Source organism: Haliaeetus leucocephalus, unplaced genomic scaffold (assembly GCF_000737465.1).
Source record: "Haliaeetus leucocephalus isolate CR32 unplaced genomic scaffold, Haliaeetus_leucocephalus-4.0 Scaffold450, whole genome shotgun sequence".
NCBI classification, from domain to species: domain Eukaryota; kingdom Metazoa; phylum Chordata; class Aves; order Accipitriformes; family Accipitridae; genus Haliaeetus; species Haliaeetus leucocephalus.
In genome coordinates, this window is record NW_010972886.1 from 228,688 (window position 1) to 240,243 (window position 11,556).

The 11,556-nt window shown below is 42.5% G+C and overlaps 1 protein-coding gene across 1 annotated transcript; it reads left to right on the top strand.

The window, feature by feature from the left end:
• Window positions 1–226: 226 nt before the first annotated feature.
• FUCA2 (fucosidase, alpha-L- 2, plasma) lies at window positions 227–11,524 on the top strand. The gene is made up of 7 exons (XM_010574587.1): window positions 227–312; window positions 3,904–4,091; window positions 5,754–6,093; window positions 6,689–6,899; window positions 8,263–8,453; window positions 9,701–9,809; window positions 11,282–11,524. Exons 1-7 carry the CDS (start codon window positions 302–304, stop codon window positions 11,420–11,422), a joined length of 1,191 nt encoding a protein of 396 aa, XP_010572889.1. The 5' UTR covers window positions 227–301; the 3' UTR covers window positions 11,423–11,524.
• Window positions 11,525–11,556: the final 32 nt, after the last annotated feature.

Consider the following 11,556-nt stretch of genomic DNA (forward strand, 5'->3'; position numbering starts at 1 on the left):
CGCAGCCCCCTCGGGCCCCGGCGCCCCTGGGCGCGGCCGCCCTGCGGCGGCTGGGAGGGTCGCACCGAAATAGCTGCTGCGGATGGGTCGTACCAGCGATCTGAGGGGTTTGCTTAGAGAGCGGCTTTTCGGGCAGGTGGGGCTTGGTTTGGTGTCCCCCCCTTAAAGTGATGCTTAGGTTTAAAGCCCGTCTGCAGATGGCCCTGGAGCTGAGGTGTGCGGGAAGAGGTTTATTTCCACCTGAGGCCAGTCAGTGAGACCACGGACTCTATGGCGCCGTTCATGAAGGAAGCAGAGTTTCATGTGCTTCTGGTATGTCTGAGTTTCTGTCTGCCTAGCCCTAAACCTCCTGAATGTGTCGGCTAACGTTAATCAAATTCAGCAGAGGACTTGTAGAGCTGAAAGGCACATTTTCCACAGCGTTGGTGAAAGAGGCGGTTGGTTGAGTGGCAGAAGGAGGTCTCTCCAGGGCCGCGATGGAGGGACGGATGAAGGGGCTCTCTCCAGGCCTTGTGGGGATGGGTTGGGGGATCTCCCAGCCCCCGGAGAAGCCTTGCACAGCTGCTGCCCTCCGGAGTGCTGTGGCGCTGTGTGAGGAGTACAGGAGTCCATCGCTCCCTCCATCGCTGCCCTTGCTTGGCAAACTGCCTGCAGTTTTCCTGTGTATGTTTTGTGCAGTTGATGGTTTTCTTCTTTTTTTGTTACTATTTTTATTAAAGAGTACTTTCTGCTTAAAAGAGCCTAGAGCTCTGATCCTTCAAATAATTTCAATTCGAAGGCTGAATAAAACCTTTAGTTTGTGAGTGTTCACTGGTTCAGGCCCTTTGGCTGTATCTTCTTTCTATGCTCTGCCAATTACTTCCTGTATGACTTAAAGTGAGTCACATCACTTACAATATGAAGATAATGATAGCTCTGGGGCAGAGCTATGGTAAACCTTAAATGTAATATTCATAAAACAAACCAACATTGATATAAACAAACCATTGTTTTCTGACAATATTTGGTCTGCTCTTTTCAAAGTTATGTTCAAGGGTTTCAGCAGGTTTTTAAGTGGACTCTGTTTACTAATAAATTACTTTCCCTGTGCGGGGGGAAGCTAGCTTTGGGTTCAAGCCTTACTCTGAATGCTGTGCTGTGATAGTGGTGCCCAGACTCAGGATCAAGTGTTCATTTTTTGTTGTTGTTCTAAAAAGACCCCAAAACATCTAATATAGTTGATGAAGTTGGGTTTTATATCCTGTAGCCTCCCATCCTTAGGCACGTGTGGGTGTAGACCTGCTTCAAGGCCTTCTGGCAGCATGTGCAGTCAGATGATTGAGGTCCTGTGTTAGCAGCTTCAAATGGAAGTTCATAAACTCTGATATCACCCAGCCCATCCTCCTTCCCTTGGAGCTGCACAGCCTTGTTCAGGATGTTTCTAGAATCTAATCATGTCAGAGTAGAAGTGCTCATGTTAGCAAACCATGTGACAGAGGGAGAGAAGCAAAGATGTTACCTGTTTTTTTTATGCAATTACGTACTTTAAAATCAGAGTGTTTTTTTTTCTTTCTTTTTTTCCCAGGGTCTTTTAGTCAGGAAGGCTGTCTCAGCCTCTTTCTCCTAGATTTTTTTCCCTCTTGGCTGCTAGAGATCATGTTTGTTTATGCTGAACTCTGGGAAGGTTACAACAATAGCCATATGGTTACTGTGGTCTTGCAGAACTGATGTCAGAGTCCAGTTCAAGACAGGAGAGAGAAACGCATTTCAAACATACAGATTCTGGCCTGTTTTATTCCTTCACTTTCAGTTTGTTTTGTTGATGTCTAAATTTGCCAACAGCATTTTTTCTGCTCGGCTTCATTCATAGAAAGGTGAATGCTTTCAGACCTTTTTCTCTGTAAGTATTAGCAGTCACAACATATGTTTTTGTTAGAAGGTCTCCAGCAATAAGGCTGTTTATGCAGTAAGGACTGTTGCATGCTGTTTCTGGAGCTCCTCTTTTGTTGCTAGGAAGGGGGGGGATGGAGCAGGTTGAAAATAAATAGTGGTCTATTGGAGACTTGTGATCTCTGACCACGACGAGGGTGAGAGACCACCCTTGGACCACAGAGCGGAGCTCCAAGCCTTGCTGTGGATTAGACCAGTTGGAATGGTGACAATACTGGTCACTGTTATGGGGAAGCACAGGATAGAAACTGTCTCTGTCCTTGCTAGGTGGGATGCAAAAAGAGATTAACAGCTTATTTTTCCTTCTGGTTCCTAAATCTCTGTGCGCTGGTAGGTCGGTAGTTGTGTGCCTGCGTGTTAGAGCCTGTGATGGATGTGCATTTGTAATTGTGTGGGGTTCTTGCAGAGGCATGTTGTTGGAGGACATGCCTTCTAGTAGGGTGCCTTTGCTTCAGAGCCTCACAATATGCAGCGGCTGCAGTGCACTGCAGTCACAGCTCTCTCCTGCTCTGGCACTGTGGGCATCCACTCACACATCAGGTCACTCAGCTGCATTTGGTGTAGAGGACTCTGGACCAGCAGAGAGGTAAAGCTGCTGGCCCGCATGTTTGTGGGTTGCAGGAGCTGCAGTGTGGGGGGCAGAGCAGAGATGGCTGATGTGTGAGACTTGAGGAGGGCGAGTCATGTTAGTCCAGAAAAAGTGCGTTCCTCGTGCCACCTGAGCTGTGGTTTTGGGTTTGTGTAGTGGGGTTTTGGTAGTGGGGGAGGGGCTACAGGAAGCTGCTAGAAACTTCCCCAGATCCAAGGCAGACCCACCTCTGGCCAAGGCCAAGCCCATCAGTGACAGTGGTAGCACCTCTGGGAGAACAGATTGAAGAAGGGGAACTGGCAGTGAGTACTGGGATTGGAATGTGAGAGGAACCCCTCTGCAGACACTGAGGTCAGTGAAGAAGGAGGGGGAGGAGGTGCCTCCCCTGCAGCCCGTGGAGGTGAATGGTGGAGCTGATGCCCACCTGCAGCCCATGGAGGACTCCACGTCAGAGCATGCAGATGCCCTTCAAGATGGCTGTGACTCTGTGGGAAAACCTGTGCTGGAGCAGCCTGTGCCTGAAGATCTGCAGCCTGTGGAAAGGACCCATGGTGGAGGAGTTCGTGGAGAACTGTCTCCTGTGGGAGGGACCGCATGCTGGAACAGGGGAAGAGTGAGGAGTCCTCCCCCTGAGGAGGAAGGAGCAGCAGAGACAAATGTGTGATGAACTGACTGCAACCCCCATTCTGGGTCTCCCTGTGCTGCTGGGCGGAGGAGGCAGAGAAAATTGGGAGTGGAGTTGAGCCAGGAAGGATGGAGCGGTGGGGGGAAGGTGTTTTAAGATTTGGTTCTACTTCTCATTATCCTTGTTTTGATTTAATTGGTAGTAAATAAAATTGATTTTGTTTTTTCCCCAAGTTGAGTCTGTCTTTTGCCCGTGACCATAAGTGGTGAGTGATCCCTCCCTGTCCTTGTCTTGATGCATGGATGTTTCTTTATATTTTCTCCTCCTCATCCCAACCAGGCCAGGGCCAGAGAGGAGTGAGCAAGCGACCCTGTTGTCCTTTGTTGCTGGCTGGGCTTAAACCACAACAGATGCTTACCTGGACCATCTGCCTGTGCTCTCTAGTAGAGTTTTGGGATTGGGGTATTGAATAAGACTGCCATTTTTTCAGTCTCAAAGCGTAGCTGCTTTGTTTTGTTGCTCCAAATGAAATCCTGGGACCTTTCAGAAGTGGAGTGCTTGAAGGATGTAGATTATGGGCAAAGAGAAAAGGAAATCTTTGATAATCCTGTTCTGAAGCAGTTTTGTCTTATTGCCAGTGTTGAGTACCTCCAGTGCATGTGCCTCTCAGTGTGAGCTCAAATAGGAGCTAATGATTTCAATTCTCTTTTTATTTGTCTAAAAATAAACCAGCAGGCATGTTTTGCTCTATATTTTGTAGGTGGTACTGGCAGAAGGAAAAGAGAGCGCCCTATGTGAAATTCATGGAGGCAAATTACCCACCTGGGTTCAGTTATGAAGATTTTGGGCCACTGTTTACAGCAGAATTCTTTGATCCCAACCAGTGGGCAGATATTCTGAAGGCTTCAGGTGCAAAATATGTTGTCTTAACTTCAAAACATCATGAAGGTAAGTGGAAGGTTTGTAAATGTTAGTAGTTGTTGCATTCCTTTCAACAGAAGAAAAATCCAGGTGACTTTTCTGCTAAGAGAGTTAGAGAAAGCCAGGCAGGCTTACCTGCCCCAACCCAGCCAAAGAGGAAGCAAACCACCCAAGACATGTGCATGCATTTTTCTGACTCTTACACAAAAGCTATGGCCTTGAAGCCTGCATAGGAGGAAAAAACAGATTGTGCCATTGTTCTTGCTGTAGGCAAGACAGCCTGAACTGGTGGGGGCAGCTGAGCTTCCTGCAGTAGCCATAGTTTATTTTTTATTGTTGTGCAATTCATTGCTCAAGGAACCACAAAAGTGAATTCTGCGCTGTTTAACATATGGAGGACTCCTGTGTACAGGCAGTTAACGAGCTCCATAGGTTTCTCCAAGGAATTTAGGAGCATGTTCCAGGAGTGAACTTCAGAGTTAGAAACGTACACAGGGTATAGTTCTTCTGATGCAGTGCGTAGAAGCCAAAACCTTGAACCATGTTTGTTACTTTACAGGCACAAGTGATTTTTGGCGCTGTAATTGTAAGATGTTTTGCAGGAAAAGTAAAGTGGTTAGAAGGAAATATGGTAGCAAAGAAAGTATAAAATACTAAGATGCAATGTGACAGTACATCTAGCGAACGTTGTTGGTCTTTGGGGAGATGTGGGTTCAAGACTGGCAGCTCATAACTTGTGAATTTAAATCTCAGCTCTGACACACGTAAAATCTTGATCTTGATGATGTTCGTGGCGTAATTCCCAGCGACTTCAAAAGAACCATGATTCATTTAGTCTGTCCTGTAGCCTTGGGCATGAATTTTTAGCTTGTTTGTCTAGTCAATACAATTGCATGTATCCAGTTCACAAAAATATTGCGAGATTTATTAGGCAAGGAGTGTAAAGCAGTTTGAAGGTGAGAGTGCTGCTCCTCTGGCAGTGGTCTAAGTCTGCAGTGCAGTAGTACTTGTAAGTGCTTGTTCTGGGTTGCTGGATGTCTGAAATGTTAAATCCCTCGTGATGTTTAACGCTGATACTTTACAAGCTGTTTCAGGAGTTTTTGCACTCTGCTTATATACATGTACTGAGTAGTTGATTGAGGTGTTACAAATGTCAAGTCAAATGAAAAGTGAACATTGCAGAAGATGTAAACAGAAGGGAGGAGAACAGTCTTTGAATGCAAAAGATAGCTTGTGCATTCTGCAACTGAGAGCATTTTATCTTCCAATTGTTGAATGTGTATTCACAGTTCACATGTGATACATTCAGTGAAAATGTAGATGCCTTGGAAGTTGCTGTATTTTTGGTTAATTTAATGGGGACATATGAATGGAGTGAATAATTAAGGAGAAGGAGTAATTATCCTAAGCAGTACAGAACTGGAAAATATAAATGGATATGTGTTAAAAAAACAAAAAACCAAAAAAACCAAACCCCCAAAAAACCCAACTCATATCTGATGCTATGGCTACTGTCATCATGCATGAACAGATTATAGGCATACTTTATACCACAATAACAATTTTATTACATATATGGCTTTTATATTTATTTTTTGCAACACACTTGCAAACTACTTTCCAGAAAGAGGAACTATAACTTCCCCTCTTCTGCTTCCCTTTCTTATCCTTCGATTTTTCTCTTTTCAGGCTTTACTTTGTGGGGGTCCAAATATTCTTGGAACTGGAATGCTGTTGATGTGGGACCGAAACGAGATCTTGTGGCTGAACTAGCAATGTCTGTTAGAAACAAGACTGACTTGCGTTTTGGGTTATATCATTCCCTGTTTGAATGGTTTAATCCTCTTTTCCTTGAGGATGCCACCAATGTCTTTAAGACAAGAAAGTTTCCAGCTAGTAAATCCTTACCAGAACTCTATGAAATTGTGACCAAGTACCAACCAGAAATAATTTGGTCTGATGGGAATGGAAATGCACCAGATACTTACTGGAACAGCACTGGTTTCTTGGCTTGGCTGTATAATGACAGGTACATAATGATGCTGGTTTAGCTCCTTATCTGAAATTCTGCTCTGTGTCTTGTTTGTCTCATTTTCTATATATTTTGTGGAACCTATTACCTCTTTTCATGAGGACTTAACTAAATATTAATTTTCCTGAAATCCAGGTCTTCCCTACAACTATCAAGGCTTGCTTTAGAAGAAGACTTCTTCATATTTTTTTAACCACATTTGCAAATTAATTAGTTAAAATGGTATTTGCTATTCTACCTAATCATATTCTTCTCTAAGTATTGTGTAGCAGGATAATTTGAGAATATGGGTGCATTGTTGTCATAGCAGAATGAATATCTGGTTGTGAATGTGAAGTGCAGGCTGATTTCTGGCAGACCTCCTGTGAAAGTCAAGTGTATTTCCCTAAGAAATGCCAACCTGGACCTTTTACTAGCAAAGGATGAGAATAGGATTCCTGATCTAATTGTTATAAATTAATAGTACAGAAGTCATCCTAAATGTTAGTTTCTGAGAGGGGTGTGCATGTGAGAAGGCTGGCTCACTGGCACTGACTCACTGGCTGTGAGTGCGTTTTATAGAATAAAAATAATAAAATTTCTCTGTTTCCAGTCCAGTCCGGGACACAGTTGTGACCAATGACCGCTGGGGAGTTGGCAGCATCTGTACACATGGTGGATTCTACACTTGTAGTGACCGGTATAACCCCGGCCACTTCCTGCCTCACAAGTGGGAGAACTGTATGACTATTGACAAGAGGTCATGGGGGTACAGGAGGAACGCACAGCTTGACGATTACCTCACAATCGAGGACTTGGTGAAGGTACAGAGGGACAAAGGAGTTGCCTGCAACTTCTGTTTCTCCCTCCTGATATTATGCTATATAACATTTCAATTATGTATCTATTTTTATTAAAAAATTATTAACTGATGAAATAATAATTTTGTTCATTTGTAGCCTAAGACTGGCAGGATGGAATATCCATGTAATTCTTATTTATTTTATAGAAATGACTGAAAGAAAAAACTACCTAGTAAAATTTCAGTTTCTTGGAAGCTGTTTCCCCTGTGAGTAACTGGCCAAGGACTGATCCGGATAGTCTCATAATTACCTTTTCTACTAAGTTTTTCTAGTAACTGCACCTTTAAGTTGATGGGAAGCAAACAGTTGCAGTTTCACTGTTCCTGTTTAGGAACTCCTTATTGAAGGCTACATCTCTTCCCCTGTCTAGCTAGAAACAGTTTATAATTCTTAATAGTCTTTTTACCTTGTAGTGAGAAACTTTCCTTTTTTCCCACTTCGTTTAAAGAAAAAAACCCAACACACTTATTACAGACATACAGATAAACACTAGTAGATGCACATAGCTGGTGTTAATAGAATGTTGATTCCCTTTGCTAGTCTAAGGTATTAAAAAAAGAATTGAAGCTTAGGAAAACTGAATCAATCTTTCAGATAAATGCATTTAATTGCAAAATTCAGCTAGTGAGGGAAAGATTGTTATTGTTGCTTAATCCAGATCTGTTCCTAGTACTGTCCTTGCAAAAGATAATTTCAAATTGAAGTAACCTCTTTTCAGAGGCAGGTTTAAATTCATTCAGTAGCTTGTCTCCAGCTGTCTGTTCCTCAGACTTGTGCATCTTGGTCCATGATCTCTGGAGGGCAGTGTGGATGTGAACACAAATATTTATGGGACTCTCTTGAAGGCTTCCTCATGTTTTACAGATGTCTCTCTAAAATAGGGAGAGCATCAAACCGAGGAAGGAGGAAGTTGCTTCTCTCAGCTTCAGTAAAAATGAAGTGGCATCCGTTAGCCTTATTCTCCTCTCGTGTAGAGAAATCTATCTGTCCTATCGGTAAAACACTTATGAAATTGCTGCAGAAGTCAAAACGTTAAGAAGTTGTGGGATCTGATTCTAATGTAGATTCAGTCACACACATTGGTGCAAAATTCTATTTTGGGATGTTTTCTGCCATAAAAATTGACAGCGGAGCTTTGTTTTATGGGAGCTTAAATTTTGTGTTGACTGTTGGGATGACCCCCAAAGTCTCAACAGGCAGCAGTAACATAACTTGTTCAGTTCATTGTTCTGAAGCAGTACGGCAGACTTCAGAAAGTACTTCAAATGTATGATTTCATTAGCCGTAACCATGTGCTCTGTGCATATGTTTAAAAACATTTCAGCAACTTGTAGAAACAGTGTCTTGTGGAGGAAATCTCCTGATGAATATTGGGCCCACTCATGATGGTCGCATCGCTGTTATATTTGAGGAACGCCTGAGGCAGATGGGTGCCTGGCTGAAAGTCAATGGAGAAGCCATCTATGGAACGAAACCATGGAGAGCACAGAATGACACGGTCACACCAGAAGTGTGGTAAGGCTACTGAATCAAAACATAGACTGTGTAAGCAGCAGCAGTGTATGTGAAACTTTGAAATTCTTTATGACTTGATGCTACAGAAATCACCAGCTTAGTTTGTATGCTGTGAAATTAACCCTTTTGTCAGTTTAAGTAACTGCACATAAAAGAGTATATAAAACTGTAGGTAGGTGATGGGTGTCAGAGACGGTAGTTTTGGAATGATGCTAAGGCTGAAGGAAAGGTTGCAAGCCTTTCCTTGGTGATCTTGTGCTTCTTAGCGTAGCTGGCAACAGAAACTATAGAAAAAATAAAATCCAGAATTATAAAACTGCTATGTAGTGTTTATCTGTACAAAGGAATACTTGATGTCACTCTTTAGAGAGAAAGAGGGGAGAGAAAGAAACTAGAAATCAGTCTAGCATATTCTGCATTTCTTTTTAAGGTAAAAATGCATGGGAAGATAACAGCAATTGTTTGGTCACTAAATTGTCAGTCTCTGGACTCTCCTCTGCCTTCATGCCTCATAGCTGCTGTAACGCCTTAATGATCCATCAGGGTCTTGGTCTTGACCCTCTTCTCTGCCTCAGTGGGCCTTTTTACTCTTGCTCCCAGTAAGATTTGGCTATCTGGCTTTAGTCTTGAAATGCTGAACTGTTGACTGTTTAGTAAAACCACTTCTGAGAGCAATAAAAAATTGTAACTAAATGAAGGAAGGATGGAGGAATGTTTCAAGTGTATGCCACAAGATTTCCGGAGATATACTGTAGATAATGTCTGCTGAAATTAAATTTTTAAAAAACTAGCTATGCAAGGTGGAAGCTTTATTGTTGCATGTACTCTTGTTAAATCTTTTTTAGTGGAATGTCTGTATGTTTGTGTATGGATGTGAATTACCGCATTTTTCTGAATATAACCCACAATTGTCTGTTAATGATTCCCCCTGCCCTGCAAGTACCTCCTTCCTATATGGTTGAGCAGCAGTGAGTTATTATATACTTGCTAAAGTTACTACAGATGTTTACCTCTGAATTCAGTTCTTTAATAGTCTCTATTACCTGTAGTTTGTTGGAACATATTTTCAAGGAACAGTACTTTATTAAAGGGTATAAATTGTCTGAAAAGATGGTTATGTGTGTGAAAGTGTAATTAATGCCAACTTTTCAAATCCATTTTTCCAGTCTTGAAAGCACTCTGTGTATCACTTCAGAAAATTTACAAGGAAAAACTGACATGCATTTCTGTTCCCCATTTCCAACCAGGTACACTTTCAGTCCTAAAGAAGGCCAAGTCAATGCTATCTTCCTTAACTGGCCAGTCTCTGGGACTCTGGAACTTGGTGAGCCACAGGCTAAGCTTGGAGAAACACAGGTAAAAGACAACACACCCCAAACACCCCCACTTGCCCTCTTCCCCTTTAGAACAGTGAGGTTTTTAACATATAGTGCAAGAAATTAACATACTCTGAAGGAAAACACCTCTAGGATTTGTCATGTTCCATCATGTTTGTTTTAGTTTCTGGCATCTTTGGGAATGCATAGCTCTTAGGACAGAGTATGTTGGAAGAGACCCAGCAAAACATTTTCGTTCTGGGACCTCCTTGTTGTAGTCCTCCCAGTGGGATGCTGCTTCTCCAACAAACAAAGTTAGACTGAATTGTTGCTGGGATATGTTTTAGCTTGCAAACTAAGGATCATAAAAAGAGGCCAAGTAGCAAGGAAAAAAACTGTGCTGCCCCTCCCGTTTCCTGTGTAGACTCTAACTCAGCATGACCTTTCTTTATAAATAGCTTTCCTCATGACTTCAGTGATACTCTAATTGCTGTAATGGTGCAGTAGTTTCAAGTCAAAGCCTTGCACAAAGGGAAAGCACACAGAGGTTTTCATTGCCTATGGAGGCTAAATATTAAGTTAGTGCGACCCTAGATGGGTGTCAGTGTGTCAGAAATTGAGGACACTGATGCCACATGTACACTAGCAAGTAGTGTAACCCAGTGGAAGCAGATTTATAGAGAACAGCTGGTGCTCAGGACTTGGTATCAACACTCTGCATTCAAGGTGGGGATTCACTTTGGCTTAGCTCTGTTCTGGTCTCATGCATTGGCTGTCCACTAGCTGCTGAAATGCATTAAGGGTGTTTCTGGACTGCCTCCTCTGGCCTAGTTCCATATGAAAACAATCTATTTAGTGCCAAGACAGCTCTGTGATAAGGAAGAAAGAGTAATTTCAGAAGTGATGTAGATGCATCTTGAATTTTGGAGAGGCGTCTAGACTATATGTGTATAAGACAGTAATGCTCCTTAGTAGTAGAGACTGGTCTTCAGCTGCTCCACTATTTTCAGCATTTCACCAGCTGGTGTAAGAGTCTCACCATGAAACCTATATGTGTGTTGTTAGTGGAGGGGTTCTTCAGGTCAGCTGTTTGAGGTATCTCTGGCTGCGCTCTGTAAGAAACAGTGATGCTCATTCAAGACCACAAGTTCCACCATGGGAAACGGGCATTTGGGAAATAGGCGATACAAAGCTGCGTACTATGGCACCCAGATCCCTGCTTTGACCCAAATCCCATCCCAAATACTTCTGAGAAGTGTTTTTGTAGCTCTTAAAGCCCCAAGTACTTCTCAAGACCCAACATCACTAACTTTATTACTTACTTTATCTACTTTGCAAGTATTTTTCTATTAATTACCTTTAATGATTATAATTCATTTGGTTGGTAAGTGGCATTTAGAGGGTAATTGGATAGTAAAGTATAGCTATGGATCAACATTTCTTTGTCAATATTGCAATTATATGCACTTTGAAAAGACACTGTTCTAATTACAGTATATGTTTCCATCTCAGGTGAAGCTGGTTGGCTACAAGGAACTGCTGAAATGGGTTGCCCTAGGAGAAAAGGGAATTGTTATAGCTCTACCTCAGTTAACTCCTAAGCAATTGCCATGTCAGTGGGGCTGGACTTTACAGCTGATTGACATAAACTAAGCCATACACTGCTGGAGCCTTGGGTAGTAGGTAATGCTGCTCTTTTGCCAGTTTCTAATCATTGGTTTCTAACTGGTACTTGCTTGACTGAGAAACATCAATAATTTCACTTTTTATGAAAGGTGGGCTGTAAT

What these genes read in the sequence shown, in the direction of transcription:
- FUCA2 (XM_010574587.1), top strand. An exon ending in ACGGTCACACCAGAAGTGTG is followed by an intron (nt 8,454 to 9,700) that starts GTAAGGCTACTG and finishes ATTTCCAACCAG; the next exon opens with GTACACTTTCAGTCCTAAAG. An exon ending in CTAAGCTTGGAGAAACACAG is followed by an intron (nt 9,810 to 11,281) that starts GTAAAAGACAAC and finishes TTTCCATCTCAG; the next exon opens with GTGAAGCTGGTTGGCTACAA.